Here is a 15,858-nt window from a genome sequence, read left to right on the forward strand (position 1 = left end):
AAAAAGAAAAAACTCTAAAAAAAAAAAAAAAAAAAAGGTGGGCGATGGAGTAGAAGCTATAGGTGAGGGCTGTGAGTCCTAGATAACTGTTGGGGCCACCAAGGGCAGCCAGCCTGGAGGCCTATTTAGGAGTTTTATGTTAAATTAGCAAGTAGTATCTAGCTTTTAGTTTTTTTGCACTTTATTGTAGCATATGATGAAAAAAGAAAGGTGGAAAAGTAAAAATGTGTGTAAATTTCAGTTAAGTCATAGGATTTCTTGACCAGTTACTTTTCTCACTTGAGCAGAATATGGATTCAGAGTAGCTGAGAATACGGTATGTTGGAGGAAAAGAAACCCTGACATATTGAGCAGAATATGGATTCAGAGTAGCTGAGAGGTATGTTGGAGGAAAAGAAACCCTGACATGTATGTCCTTTGTAGGTTGTTAGATGTCCTAGCTGCAAGGAAGGATCCACACGGATTATCTGGAGACGTCCTGATCAATGGAGCACCTCGCCCTTCCAATTTTAAATGTAACTCAGGTTACGTGGTACAGGTGAGTATTCGTAGGCTCCTCTGGGTCGGATAGGGACGCGCCTGACAGCCCAGTGTGTTTCCTTGTTCTCTTTCTCTTTTCTTACTGCCAGAGGGTGCATTGTCTCACAGAGAGAGAGCAAGAAAGAGCGAAAGGGTATGATCACCCTGCGACTCTCCCTCCTTTATTTCTCCCTTTGTCGGGTTCCGGCCTAACCTGGCTCACAACCCAGTGTGTTTCCCAGGCCTCCAGGGTTGGGAATCAAACCATGGTAAGGCCTGTGGAATCCAGTGCTCCCAACTGCTGTGCTTAAGGGGAACTGACTTTTTATTTTATTTTATTTTTTGCTATAAGGTACATGCGTTCACGAGAGAGAGAGAGAGACTGAGAGAGAGAAGTGCACCTTCCAGCAGATGGCCACATTGTAGTCCCTTTTCCTCCGTTCTTTTGGGATTTGGGGCATGCACACACATGCACCTGGTTTGTTTTCCAAGCTCCTACCGGGTCTAGGACTGGAACCAGGTAGTTGGCCATGTAGGGATCCAGCCACCTTAACCACCATGACACCAGCTGACTCAAGGGAACCAACATTCTTTTAACCAGCTTTTCATAATCTCCCACGAGGCCCAGGGTGCTGTTAAATGGAAGGGCAGGGAAGATCTGGACTATGACCCTTGTAAAGGCAATGATGCCAATCTCAGTTGTTCTGTCATCTCGAAGATTCCTTTGATGTCCTTTTTACCCGCCCTTTGCCTTTCTTCTCCCAATACCTTACCAGATGTTTGGCAAATCTTTATAAAAAGCAGTCTAGGAATGTTTGCTGCAGTCATGATTACAGAACTGTGCTCTATTTTAGTGTGAAGATGGGGGGTGGAGATGATCCTATCAGGCTTTGCCGCCTTCTTCTGCATAAGGGAGTGTTTGCAACTTGTAGAGCTGATAGTTTATCACTAGCTGAAACTCTACCTGAGGCATGTTATTTTTGTGGATGAAGTTGCACATACCAAAGAGCGATGATCTTGGAAAAGAATCTCGGTGTCTCACTGCAATGTCATTCTGCCTTAAGGATGATGTCGTCATGGGAACGCTGACGGTGAGAGAAAATTTACAGTTCTCCGCAGCTCTTCGGCTTCCAACGACTATGACCAATCGTGAAAAAAATGAGCGGATCAACAAGGTCATTCAAGAGTTGGGTCTGGATAAAGTGGCAGATTCTAAGGTAAAACATACGGCATCCTAGCCGGCCAGTAGAACCTCCTCTGTAAGGGTAATGCCATTCTTACTCGAAGTTTCCTAGGCTTGTGGCCTAACGTGGCAACTTTCTGTACCAGTGAGAAATGGGACAAGTCACATCATAGGAAGGTGGACATTAACTTGGAAAACCTAATAGGACAAAATGTGGTGGTGTGTTGGTGTGGTCTCGTGTGTGAGCGTTCATCATGTGGCCTTTTCCCTGTGCCGTCCCCACCCCACCACATATAAGTGGTGTCTCATTCAATGTCATTGCACCGATTTTCCTTCTTCTGTTTTTTCTCTTCCCCCTCTCAGCTGTTCTTCTTCTCCCTCGGCTTCTCCAGGGAATTTGTTCCATTGCTTGCTTTTTTTTTTTTTTTAATTTATTTATTTTACTGATTTTGATTTGAGGAGAGAGAGCGAGAGAGTAAGAGAGAGGGAAAGTGAGAAAGCAAGCTGCCAGGTCCAAAGACGAACCACGGTTGCCCTAAACCATCATACCACCTGCTGGCCCCTGTTCCATCGCTTTTGGGGTCTGTTTCTGCAATCCAAAGATTCTTGCCCTGTATGCTTCGCTTGCTATAATTTGGCTTTTAAAATTCAGTTAAAATAGAATTGATTTTTGATTCGTGTAGTGTCGGAGTTATTTTTCTGTGGCCCTTGCTTGGCACTTTTGTCTCCCATCCTGTCACTCCCTCTCTCCCTCCCTTTTTCTTGCTAGTATTTGCTGTAGGTCCAGCTCACCTAGGTGTGAGAAATGCAGTTGTGGCATAGAGACAAAGTAACAAGTCGTTTTGTGGGTTGTGCAGGATCAGGAGGAGAAAATGAGATGAATGAGTGAAATTTACAGCTGACTACCAGATATGGAATATTGGCTAAGAAGACATTTGGAACTTCCGGATGAAAATGAGCTTTTTAGACTGTAATGACTATGGTTTAATCCCTGTGATAATTTTTCTTAGAGGTTGTGAAGAATGGGGTGTCCTACGTGCTGCTACTTTACTTCATAATGTAACTCCTGTCTTTCATGTAAGGTGTATTGTGCTGATTTTATTTGGAAGAATAACTCTGAAAGGGCAGAGTTACTCGTTTTCTGAAGATTGGCTTTTCTTTCTTATTTCTTTCTCTTTTTTAAATAATTATTTATCTAGTTTTATTTATTCATTTATTTATTTTAGTTTTGACGTTGGAGGAGGGGAAGGGAAAGGAAAAAAAAAAGCCACTAGGTCCAGGACTCGAACTGTGGTGGGCTATTTGGGGACATCCAGTGCCTTAACCACCACACCACCAACTGGCCCCATCTTTTTTATTTGTTTCTTGTGAGAGATTTTTGCTATAGCGTGCATGTGCTCACTAGAGAGACAGAAAGCAAGAAATCACCCCCACATGATGACCATGCCACAATCCCTTCTCCTCTGTTTTCCTCTTGGGATTTTGGGCACACGTGCACACACGCCCAGCATGAGTTTTAAGCCCCTGGGTCCAGGACTTGAACTGCTGTCAACTATGTGGGAGTCAAGTGACGTAACCATTATGCCATCTGCTGGTCCCAAGGACTGGGTTTTCTTTTTTGGTTCTGATGATTTGATTTTGATTTGCCAGTAAAGCACTTTCTTCCACTTTCATCCTTACCTTCAGGTAGTCAATGCTGTAAGTTGCTTGGTTGGATTTCCAGGGAAACTATATTGCAAGCACAGTTACTGATGTCCTAGCGTTTATTTAACTAGTTGATTGAAACAATTCAGTAGATGTTTTTCATTTCTTTTAAAGGTAAACATAACCTAAATGTAGGGAGAATGGCCCGGTTACCATAGTAATGACATGATTGTAGTGTCATTAATATAATAGCATGGTTACTAATATCGCTCACGTGGGTCTCCCAGTTTTCTTCCTTTCTTTTAGTTGTGACAGAGGACTGAGAGACAGAAGGAGAGAAAGAAGAGGGAGAACGCACCTCCTCCTGTGGTGTGGGCATGCCTAAATTCCTTCTCCATTTCTCCATCCTGTTGGGATTTTGGGCATGCACATACATGCGCCCAGCATGTTTTCATCCCACCAGGGCCAAGATTCAACCCATGCAATCAACCATCTGGAATCTGACTTCCTTAACCACCAGGCCATGGCATTGTCCCCCTAGTTTTTACCTTTATAACACAATTGCTGCTTTTCTTGCTGATTTTATTTTTTTTAGAATTATTTATTTACTTTTATTTATTATTATTAAGTTTTAAATTTGCTATAGGGCACATGTACTCACCAGAAACAGAGGGAGAGTAAGCCACCAGATCCAGGACTTGATCTGCCATTGGCCATGTGGGAATTTAGCACCTAACCGCTGTGCCACATGTTGGCCCTTCTTGATGAAGTATCTAAATGAAAGTCATAAGATAGTTTACCGTGAATATATATTATTCATATGTAAAAACTGAAAACACTTGCCTACATGACTGCAATACTACTTATTATCAACTGACACAATTAACAGTGCATTTGTATCATTGGTCACGTCGACCCTGTGCTCAGCACATTTCCCACATGGTCTCCAGTGTCTTCCATACAGACAGGTCTGGTCACGCTGTGATTCCTTCCTTCACCCTCCAGCCCACACTCAGGCACCTGCCCAGAGTTCTTCAGGCTGGCCAAGCTGGGGATCCGAACCCACAGTGCTCCTGTAGCATCTGGGTTCACTTGAGCAGGGTGTTAACTGCTGTGCCATGGAGCCAGCCCTCGATAGCTGTTTTGTTTCTTCTTTCGCCATAGGGAATGTGCTCTCCAGTGAGAGACAAAGTGACAGGGAGCAGAGAAAGCACAGGGGACAGTCACACTGCAGTCTCCTCTCCATGTCACACCCCCTTTCAAGATCTTGGACATACATACACAAGTGCCTAACATGTTTTTAAAGGTACCAGGTCCGGGACTTGAACCATGCAGTTGTCCATGTGGGATCCAGCTTCCTTAGCTACCAAGGTAGAGAGCTGGGCCTCCTCTCCAATCTGTTGGGTAGATATATATTTAAGGTTCTAGGCTGATTTCACTATGTCAGGGCCATCTCTTTTTTCACTCTAATGTAGAATCTTAAAACTAAATGTTTGGGGACCAGCAGGTGGCATGGTCGTTAAGGGTGCCTGACTCCCACATGGCCTACCATGGTTTGAGTCCTTGACCTAGCTGCTTGCTTTCTTATTTTCTCTCTCTTTCTCTTTCCTCTCTTTCACTCTGACCCTCTCCTCACTCTGTCTCTCTCTGGTCAAATTAAAAATAAATAAATTTAAATAAAATAATTTCTAAAAAAAATCCCTAAATGTTTGACTTGATAAGGAAAAAACAGAAGTGCTAAAAGCTTAGGTTTCATATCGGGCTTAGCCCCTGCTAGCTCTGACCTACCTAGATCTTCCCCCCTAGGGATTCATTTCTTTGCCCTTCAGAATAAACAAGGACGAGATAACGACATGTCTCCTTCGGGCCAGCACGTGCTCAGAGCTCCTCCTGGCAGGGGTGCTGTGTCAGTGCTGCTTGTGCCTCCTGGCAGGGGTGCTGTGTCAGTGCTGCTAATGATTCTGTCTGAGATTCAGGTTGGAACTCAGTTTATCCGTGGTGTGTCTGGAGGAGAAAGAAAAAGGACCAGTATAGGAATGGAGCTGATTACCGACCCTTCCATCTTGTTCCTGGATGAGCCCACAACTGGCTTAGACTCCAGCACAGCCAACGCTGTCCTTCTGCTCCTCAAGAGGTGAATGTTCAGGGCACCATTCCTCCGTGCAGCTAAAATCCGTTCGCCTCTCCCCGTGTGCCAGACACTGCTCTCGGTGCAGGAGACGCGGAAGTCCGTCCTTCCTTCTTTGCTGGGGGGAAACGGCCAAATAGGAAATAAGTGTGAACAAGAGACACAAAGAGGAAGAAGGCTGGCTGTGGTGGCTCCTGGGACAGTTTGCTTGGGTTGTCATGCCAAAGTGGAGTAAGCAAACAAAGGTATTTCCTTAGAGTTGTGGAGGTTGAGGTCTGAGGTCAGGGTGTGAGAATAAACACCTCTGTCCTTGGCTTGTGGAAGATTTTCTCCTCCCTGTGTCTTCACTTCCTCTTTCCTCTGTGTGTGGCTGTGTCCTTGAAACCTCTTGTAAAGATACCATCAGATTAGATTAAGGCCTACTGTTGACCATGTTTAACCTAATCACCTCTTTAAAGACTGTCCCCAGATACTGTCACTTTTCGAGGTACTGGGGAGTTGTGTTTTTGTTTTTGTTTTTGTTTGTTTTGTTTTTGAGAGATTTTTTTGCTATAGAGGGCTCTTGTGCTTGCCAGAGAAACAAAGCAAGAAAGCACCCCCTCCCCGCTCCCCAGGGAGGATGGCCACACTGCAGTCCCTCTCCATTCTCGTGATTTTGGACATGTGTGCACGTGCAGCTTGTGTGAGTTTTTCCCTTTTTTAAACCTCTGGGTCTGGGACTCAACTATGTGGGAGTCCAACGACGTAACCATTGCGCCATCTGCTGGTCCCAGCGTGTGTGTTTTTAGGGGATACGGTTTAGCCCTTTCCAGTTGGAAAAGAACATGAAGTGGAATTGGGTGTGTGGCAGTTGGATATGTAGACCTCGGTAGGCCCTAGGCTAGCGTTTAAGCATCGTGCACGTGGAGCTGGGTCCTACAGAGCCAGCCATGTTCGTATTCCAGGCCTGGTGACTTGAATATTCCATGTGCAAGTATGTGCCTGCTTAAAATCTGAAAAGGAATAATGGAGGAGAAAGGATTGTGGTTTGACACCCCCCCCCCCCCCATTGTGCATTGCTCCTTCCCAACCAGGTCACATGAATGCGCACACTTCCTGACAAAAATAACAAAAAGACACATGCAAATACACATTATAAATATTAGTGTATTGGGGCCAGCAGGTGGCATGGTGGTTAAGGTGCTGGATTCCCACGTGGCCGACCATGGTTCGAGTCCCAGACCTCGTGGCTTGCTTTTTCACTCTCTCTCTCACTCTCTCTCTGGTTAGTGCTCAAGCCCTACAGCAAAATTAAAAAATAATAGTAAATGAATTCAAATAAATAATTCTTTAAGAAATAGTACCTTTTAGTGTCTGTGTGTATGCCCATGAGTTCATAATTTCTTTTTTGGTTGTTTCTTGTTTTGTTTTGCCATTGGGTATGTGTGCTTGCCTGAGAGAAATTGGGATGGAGGTGAGAAATTACTTTCCAGATGGATGGCCATGCTAAAGTCCCTTCTCCATTCTTGCAAGGAGTTTGGACACACACACACATGCCTGGGGTGTTTTTCAAACTACCAGGTCTGGATTCAAACCACCGAGTTGGCCATGTGAAATCTAGCCACCCTAATCACCATGCCTCTGACTGACCCCCCCATAATAATATTTCCAATTCCAATCTAACACTTCAGTGTTCCTTTTTAGTCTTTATTCTTTTCACGTTTGTGAATGACTTTTTTTTTTGAGAGATTTTTGCTATAGGGCGCGTGCGCTCGCCAGACAGAGACATAGAGACAGAAAGTGAGAAATCACCCCCCCAGGGGGATGGTCACGCCGCAATCCCTTCTCCTCCATTCTCCTCTCGGGATCTTGGGCATGCACACACACGCGCCCAGCGTGAGTTTTAAGCCACCGGGTCCGGGATGCGAACCACAGTCGACTACGTGGGAGTCCAGCGCCATAGCCATTATGCTAACTGCTGGTTCCTGTGAATGACTTTTGAGATAGTGGTATACTTGTTTCCCATTATCTAATATATTTACTCACTTCAGTTGCTTCATTTACTTGTTCAATGTAATCGATCTCCCAATGCCTCCGGCCACTCCCTCAGCCTGGAAATTTCCTTCTGCTCCGTTTTCCAACCTAGGAGACACTATACCTTCATGTGGGTTCTTCCCGCTCACTCCTATGCTTGCTTTAATGCCTGTACCTTTGTTAGCAGCCCTGTGCTAGGAGAGAACTAAGAAGATGGGAAGGTAGCCAAGGTGTTAGACATCTGACCTGTGAGGGGCCAGTTGTACTTACAAATAAAGGAGCTACACAGTGGGTTTGGCGTTCTGGTTAAGATAAAGAATATAGTCATGACTTTGAAAACTCCGTAACCTCTGTTCAGCAGAGAATGCTGCATTGATGTGGCATGCTGGGATATTTTCTTCATAAAGTGAGCTGGTGGCACACGTGCATGCTCGGTCTTGCTGGAGAGGTCTGGCACTGTCCTTCTCGGGCTCTCCAAGCACATGCACCACTGGGGACTTGTTCAAGTGCAGCCTCTGTTGCTGTAGGTCTGAGTGGAGTCCAGGCTTCCCTGGAGGAGACCCTGACAGGAGTCAGTGGGGCAACCATTGGTCCCCGGCCACATTTGATAACAGGGCTCTCCCCCAGTTCCATTTTGTTACTTTCACAGCTCCTAACTACTGCCTAAGGTTCCTGCTTCTCAGTGAAGGGAAATGGCAGGTGTTGCAGCAGACATTTTTAGTTTGATTCTTTTTTTAAAAAATTATTATTTATTTAATTTTATTTATTCATTCATTTATTTTAATTTGACCAGAGAGAGACAACAGAGAGCGAGAGAGGGAAAGGGAGAAAGGAAGCCGCCAGGTCCGGGACTTGAACCTTGGTTGGCCATGTGGGAGTATCCAGCACCTTAACCACCATGCCAACTGCTGGTCCTTTAGTTTGATTCTTTACCCTAAACCAATACACACACATTCATGCGTGGTGTGCAAGCTCCACGCTCTGCAACATTGAGCTGCTTGTAGTGGACTCGAACCTCGGTTGACCATGTGCGAGTCCAGCAACGTAACTGTTACGCCATCTGGTGGTCCCTGATTAGGGCTTTATTTCACTCTTGTTCCTTGTCCCTTTGTCTTAAGTCTCTTTTCTCTCTCTTCTTAGCTTATTCCTATCAGGCCTTTTGATACTCTACTTACGTCACCTTCAAACCAGTACCTCCATTAAATAGGTAGTTTAGCATGTTGATGGTTATTGAATTACCTGAGATCAAGTCCCAGACTTGCCCAGTACCGCGATACCTTGGCCAGTTCTTTAACCCTTTAAGCCTTATCTATGAAATGAAGGAAATGGTAATATTGGAACTATCATAGAACAATATTGTAAAAACTGAAACGAGATTTTTCTAAGCCTTTCATGCAGTACAGTTTAAGAAACCCTGGTCTTTTAAAATAAAAGCTTTGAATTTAAACTCCCGAAGTATTAGGTGCATAATATGAAATGAGAGATTAGTGTGAGATCATCAGATTAACCTCAGGACGAATAATCTAAAAGCAAGAATAAAGTACTATGTTGAGAAGTGTACGTTTCAGAAATTTAATAACTTGTTTCTTTTCTCACTTTTAACTTAGAATGTCTAAACAGGGTCGAACAATCATCTTCTCCATTCATCAGCCTCGATACTCCATCTTCAAATTGTTTGATAGCCTAACCTTATTGGCCTCAGGAAGACTTATGTTTCATGGGCCTGCCCAGGAGGCTTTGGGTTACTTTTCATCAGCTGGTAAGGTTGACTTTTTTTCATGAGATAAGATTCTTTAAGTAGAATTCTGAAGGAGAGCAAAAGGGGCCGAATGCTGTCGATCTTGGGAAGACCGACACGGGTTGGGCCACTCTAGACACCTTTGCTTATTTAATACTAAAATTTTCCCTCATTTTACAGCACTTGCTTGTTGTGTTGGGTTGTGTTGGGTTCTTCCTGTTTGAACATGCGTGTGTGTGTGTGTGTATTTTTCTTTTCTTTTCTTTTTTTTTTTTTTGGAGAGGTTTTTGCTATAGGACGTGTGCGCTCACCAGAAAGACAGAGAGAGACAGAGAGATAGAAAGCGAGAAATCACCCCCCAAGATGGTATGGCTATGCTGCAATCCCTTCTCCATTTTCCTCTTGGGATCTCGGGCACGCATGCACACATGCCCGGCGTGAGTTTAAGCCACCAGGTCCTGGACTCGAACCGCTATCGGCTACATGGGAGTTCAGTGACATAGCCATTACACTAACTACTGGTCCCTGTGTGCATACTTTTTCTACCAGGCCTACATCTATTCCCCTTCCCAGTTATGGTGACTGTTCCCTAAAAAATGCAATAATGATGCATTGGACTCAGCCAGTCCTGTTTTTTGCTATAGGGTACGTGAGAGAAAAAGAGAGAGAAAATGTAAGAAATCACCCCCCTACCCTACCCCAAGGAGGAATGGTCATGCCACAATCCCTTCTTCTTCATTCTGTTTTCAGGATTTTTGGACACACACACACACACATACCCACATACACTCTGCATATTTTTCAAGCTGCTAGGTCTAAGACTTGAATCACACACCTGGCCATGTGGAATCTAGCTCCCTTAACCACTATTCCACCAGCTGGCCCCTCATCGCCAGATTTTCTGATGGTTGAACATTTCTGGGAAGGCCTAATATCATTGTCTTCTTGACCATAGAACAGGCCAGGTATCACCAGTATGCATCCCCTTGCATGTGATGTTGGTTTATCTGGAGATTCTCCTGAATTGTCTAGTAACACTGGATTGCGGATTTGGGTCTTGAGTGTGTGATCTGTCAATAGTCAACAGCGTGCCTAGCCCTAAATCTGATGTTTCTAATAGCTCTAGGTTGCCTGGTTCTTTTTATTTCAAACATGCGATTCTCTTTTTAATGGCTTGTGCAGTCTGTTTCATTTTGGAAGTACTTGGATATGATTGTAAATGGTTTTCAGATGGCCCCAAATACAACTGTAAATATTCATCAGCTATCTTTTTCTTTTTTAAGGTTATTTATTCAGTTTTACTTATGGATTTATTTATTTTAATCTTGACCAAAGAGAGAGAGAGAGAGAGAGAAGGTGAGAAAGCAAGCCTCCAGGTCCAGGACTAACCGTAGTCGGCCAAGTGGGAGTCCAGTGCCTCAACTAGTGCACCACCTGCTGGCCCCTTCGCTGTCTTTGTGAAGTTAGTTTTGTTTAATCTCTATCACTTGCAGTAGCCAAGTGTATGCAGATCTGAGGAAGTCAGGGAACATGCACCTGAAGTCCGACTTCAGGCCAAGTTGAGTGTGATGGTGCCACCGAGGTTGAGGTGAGAGTTCAGGGCTGCTGTGCTGGTCGTGGTCCCACGGTGCTGCTCTGGGGATTTGCTTTTGCTCTCTTTGGAGCTGTGACATCCCGAAAGATCATTTGAATTTCTGAAGTTAGTAGGTGGAGAAGCAGTCATTGCTAATACGGAATGCCATTCCTGCCTTCCCTAGTTGAACCCAGAGAGTGGAACACACATAGGCTAAGTTTTTGTGTTTTAAGAAGCACTGATAAGTCCCAGAGCATCATGAGAGCTGGTCAGATCCCATGAGTGATGACAGGTAAGGACCAACCACCAAGGCAGGATGTGCTGAGAGCCCAGGGATGGACCAACCACCAAGGCAGGATGTGCTGAGAGCCCAGGGATGGTTCGCAATATGCCTTACTTCGGCAGAGAGACACAGCTGTGGGAAAGTTGTGTGATCGGATATGTAAGAGGAGAGTCATTTACTGAGGGAACAGGAGAGAAAGCAGATGAAGAAGTTAGATTCTGTCTTCTCACCTCACCTTGCTCACCTTCTGGAATGGAATCCACTTTATTTTGGGCCATGGAAATTCGTACTCATGGGCTATCGTCTTTCCTAGGTTACCACTGTGAGCCCTATAACAACCCTGCAGACTTCTTCCTGGACGTCATTAATGGAGATTCTTCTGCTGTGGTATTGAACAGAGAGGAGGACCATGACGGTATGTGAATTTGCTAGATTCACAGATTGGTTTTTTCAGTTGTACTCACCAAAGAGAGACAGAGACAGAGGTCGGAGAGGAGGTCATGACAGACACGGTGAGGCCTGGTCCTGCCACAGTCCCTTCTTCATTTCTCACCCTCTGGGACTCAGGCATGCACGTGCACATACTTGCTATGTTTTCTAAGGCACCAGGACTGGGACTTGAACTTGGTTAGCCATATATGACCCAGTTGTCCTTAACCACTTAGCTATAGACCTGCCCAGATTCACAGGTTTTTATTTATTTATTTATTTATTTATTTAATTTTTGTCTAATTGTATTGGCTTAGTTTGGCAATGTGGTGGCTGATGAAATGATGACTTTGTGGGGACAGCAGATGGCATAAGGGGTATGTTTCTGGACTTCCACGTAGTCATCCACAGTTTGAGGCCTAGACTCAGGACCTTAAAACTAATGCTGGGGATGTGGATGTGCATGCTCAAGATCCTGAGAGGAGAATGGAGGAAAAGAGATTGTGGCATGACCAGACCCTCCTGGGAGATGATTTCTCCATTTTTGTCTCTCTCTCTCCAGCGAGCACATGTACCCTATAGCTAAAATCTCTCTAAAAAAATAGAATTACAGTGTTAGGGGCCAGCTCTGTGGCCTGGTGGTTAAGGGAGCTTGATCCCGCATGGGTGATGATGCAGTCTGCATTACAGACATGGCAGCTTGAAAAACATGCTAGTTGCATGTGGATATGTGCAACAGATCTTGACAGATTGGAGATATGGAGGAGAAGGCACTTTGCCAGGGCCATGCCTCATTAGGGGATGGTTTCTCCCTGTCTCTTACCTATGAACACACATGCCCTCTGACATTTAAAAAAAAAATTTTGGAGAGGTTTTTGCTATAGGGTGCCTGTGTTCACCAGAAAGACAGAGAGAAACAGAGAGACAGAAAGTGAGAAATCACCACACACACCCCCCCCAGGGGGGATGGCCACACCTCGTTCCCTTCTCCATTGTCCTCTCAGGATCTTGGGCACGCACGCACACGCACCCGGCGTGAGTTTAAACCACCGGATCTGGGATTTGAGCCACAGTCAACTACATGAGAGCCCAGTGACATAGCCATTATGCCAACTGCTGGTCCCCCTCTGACTTTTTTTTTTTTTAAAAGAATACTATGTTAGGGAAGAATCTAAGAAAGAGGTCACAGAAGAATGAGCTAATCCAGCTCTGTTGATAATAATATTTCCTCTCCTTTCCATGTTTTTTCCAAAGTCAAGGAGACCAAAGAGCCTGCCATGGGAGACAAGCCACTCATAGAAAAATTAGCAGAATTTTACGTCAATTCCTCCTTCTACTCAGAAACCAAGGCTGAATTAGATCAGTTATCACAGGGTCAGAAAAAGAAGAGCGTGGCCTTCAAGGAGATCGCCTATGCCACCTCCTTTTGTCATCAACTCAAGTGGATTTCCAGGCGTTCATTCAAGAACTTACTGGGTAACCCCCAGGCCTCCATTGCTCAGGTAATCTGGCAGACTCTCATCATCGTGCTGTGAAACACACGTGTGGGAACAGTTTGGTTGTGATACAATGTCTGCATTATGGTCGTTTATCTTCTACCCACCCTTGCTTGTATCTGTTGTCCCCACTCTGAGATGAAGAGTCCGTCATTAGAACACATAAGAGTAACATTTTACGTATGAATAGCTTTTCTTTTTTTTTTTTTAAAGCTAGATTTTTGCTGTAGGGCACATGTGTTCCGTCCAGAGAGACAGACAGAAAGCAAGATATCACTCCCCAGGGGGGATGGCCATGCCATAGTCCCTTCTCCTCCATTCTCCTCTTGGAATTTTGGGCATGCAAGCATATGTGTGAGTTTTAAGCCACTGGGTCTGGGACTTGAACTGAGGTTGACTCCGTGGAAGTCCAGCAACATAACCATTATGTTGTCTGCTGGTCCCATTTGCTAGTTTTTTTTTTGTTACAGGGCATGTATACTTCCCAGGAAGAGAGGGAAAGTGATGGCCGTGCTGCAATTCATTCCTTTTTTGGGATATTTGGCATATACCGATGTACAGGTCTGGGACTTGAACCACACAGTCAGTCACGTGGGGTTCAGTGCCTCAACCATCACGTCGGCCTAGGCTGGCCTAGGGTTTATTCTTAATTGTGACTTATGTGGTAGATTTGTCTTATTTGGAAAAAGCCTTAAATTTTGCTTGTCTATAAAGGTGATTTATAAGTATCTAATTGAAGTCACACTGATGGTAGTTCTGAACAGGGCACAATTTCAATTCTTACCTGTTTCTTTTCTTCTTTTTTTTTTTAATTTTACTTTATTTACTTACTGTGACCAGAGAAGGACAGAGCTAGAGAGAGAGGGAAAGTGAGAAAGCAAGCTGCTAGATCTGGGACTCAAACCATGGTCAGCCATGTGGGAGTCCAGTACCTTTAACCCCTGTGCCACATGCTGGTTTCTCTTCTTCTTTCTTTCTTTTTAAATAATTATTTGCTTAATTGTTATTATTTTTTAATTTGACTGGGAGGCACGGAGAATTGAGAAAGCAGGCCAAAAGGTCTGGGACTTGAATCACAGTTGGCCGTGTGGAAGTCCACTGCCCCAGCCACCGGCCAGCCCCAAGATTCGGCATGTTTTGATGCTCGGTTTCCTTCTGATGCACACATGAGCCCAGTGCCTCCAGTTTTGCGTGTTCAGTATCTTTGCCTCCTCCGTGAACTTGGTTCCAGGAAAGGAATCACAGTTCAGAGCAGTGACAGTCTTGGTAAGAATAGAACCTTGTATCTCCCCGAGCACCTGCCCAGTGGGGAGACTCTTATTCAGGTTTGTAAATACTGGAATAATAGTGGAGGTCAGGGGTGGCAACTTTCTTTTGTAAAGTGCTCGATAATTTGGGGGTTTTTGCAGACCAGGTTTTGTGCTTCTCGTGTAACCCGCTCTGCCATTTTAGGGCAGAAACAGTCAGGGCTAACACGTAGACGCACGAACAGGGCCGTGTTCCACTACAGCTTTACTCAGGGATACTGACATAGGAATTTTACATAGATTTCATATGGCAGGAAATGATTTTTGAAATCATTTAAATGTCAAAACCATTCTTAACCTCATGAGCTCAGTGGGCCATAGTTTACTGACTCGTGTCTTAGAAGAGGAATATATTCTCACATGTTTTTTACTTCTCCAAGTTTTGAGCATGGCGTTGGTAAAATGTTTTATGGCTTCTTGTTGGTAAATCTTGTATCTATTGTCTTAAAGCTGAACTTTGGTGTGAACTAGTTATTTATTTACCAGTTTTGACCTTGATCTCTGATAATGCTTTTAACTAGTGGTTGTATTTGGAAGATCCCAGCGTGATCAAATGGTCTTTATCAAGATTTAGTGTTCGTTTTTGGTGCCAGCGGTTTTAATCTTTTGGGAAGGCATTACTATCAGTCTTCTGGAGATCTGGCACTTCCATTGGCATATTAAATATTTACTGTGGGCTAATTTTCATTTTAGGGACATCCATAAACATCCCTTGTAACACAAGTTGTTAACCCATTTAAATAAATACAGCAGAGGGTATTTAGAGAATCTTCCCTTTTGTATTCTATTAAAAACAGAGGCCAGAGGTCACTCTGCTCCATTGTATAACGGGTGCCTGTTTGTTTTTCTGTTCTTGGTGCAAGAAAGAATAACAGGGAAGCACACACCTTGTACAAACACGATAAGTTTATGGGATGAGTCGTGCAGTCAGTGTGAAAGCTGCCTTTGAATATACTTTAAAACTTTGAAGCCTTTGGGAAACATCAAGGGTAATACCAACAGGGTTATTAGAAGACAACGAATTAGAGTGCAGAAGAAACAAAGCAAGTGGAATTTCCAGTTGAAGTCTGACTGTTCCTAAAAGCTGTACTGTGTGTGGGACCAGCAGTTAGCATAGAAGAGTCAACAGCATTTTGTTAGGAAGCTTGAGCTGTTGAAATAATAGACTATATTTTGAGGGTAATGAAAATATGTCAAAGAAATGGATCCCCCCCCAAATTTCTGTCATATTAGCAGAAGAAATTTAAGGCTTTCTCATAACTGAGACATTTAAGTAATATTCTTTCCAGGCTATGGTCTCTCCAACGTGTATTCACAGTTCTTGGTCCTGTTATTCCACTTTGGCTGGTATCATGCCAGAAGCATTTGTTTGTTTGTTTTAATAATTATTTTTATTTAATTTCATTGTTATTTATCATTATTACTATTTTTCGATTTGCTCTTTCGTGTACTCACAAGAGAGAGAGAGCAAGCTGCCAGGCCTAGGACTCAAACCACAGTCAGCCATGTGGGAGTCGAGCACCTTGACTACCATTCTGCTTCCTG

At 44.1% G+C, this 15,858-nt stretch overlaps 1 protein-coding gene across 4 annotated transcripts in view; it reads left to right on the forward strand.

Annotated features, from left to right (window-relative positions):
• Nucleotides 1-15,858, forward strand: part of ABCG2 (ATP binding cassette subfamily G member 2 (JR blood group)) — a 96,950-nt gene that overhangs the window by 65,301 nt on the left and 15,791 nt on the right. For all 4 annotated transcript variants that reach the window (XM_027769860.1, XM_014585821.2, XM_006143253.3 and 1 more), the window contains exons 5-10: nucleotides 424-538; nucleotides 1,584-1,736; nucleotides 5,323-5,480; nucleotides 9,095-9,246; nucleotides 11,395-11,496; nucleotides 12,765-13,012. In XM_027769860.1, the coding sequence (XP_027625661.1) occupies nucleotides 424-538; nucleotides 1,584-1,736; nucleotides 5,323-5,480; nucleotides 9,095-9,246; nucleotides 11,395-11,496; nucleotides 12,765-13,012 (928 nt within the window). The remainder of the gene's footprint in view (nucleotides 1-423; nucleotides 539-1,583; nucleotides 1,737-5,322; nucleotides 5,481-9,094; nucleotides 9,247-11,394; nucleotides 11,497-12,764; nucleotides 13,013-15,858) is intronic.

The sequence above is a fragment of the Tupaia chinensis genome, unplaced genomic scaffold (assembly GCF_000334495.1).
Source record: "Tupaia chinensis unplaced genomic scaffold, TupChi_1.0 Scaffold000094_1, whole genome shotgun sequence".
In the NCBI taxonomy this organism is placed as follows: domain Eukaryota; kingdom Metazoa; phylum Chordata; class Mammalia; order Scandentia; family Tupaiidae; genus Tupaia; species Tupaia belangeri.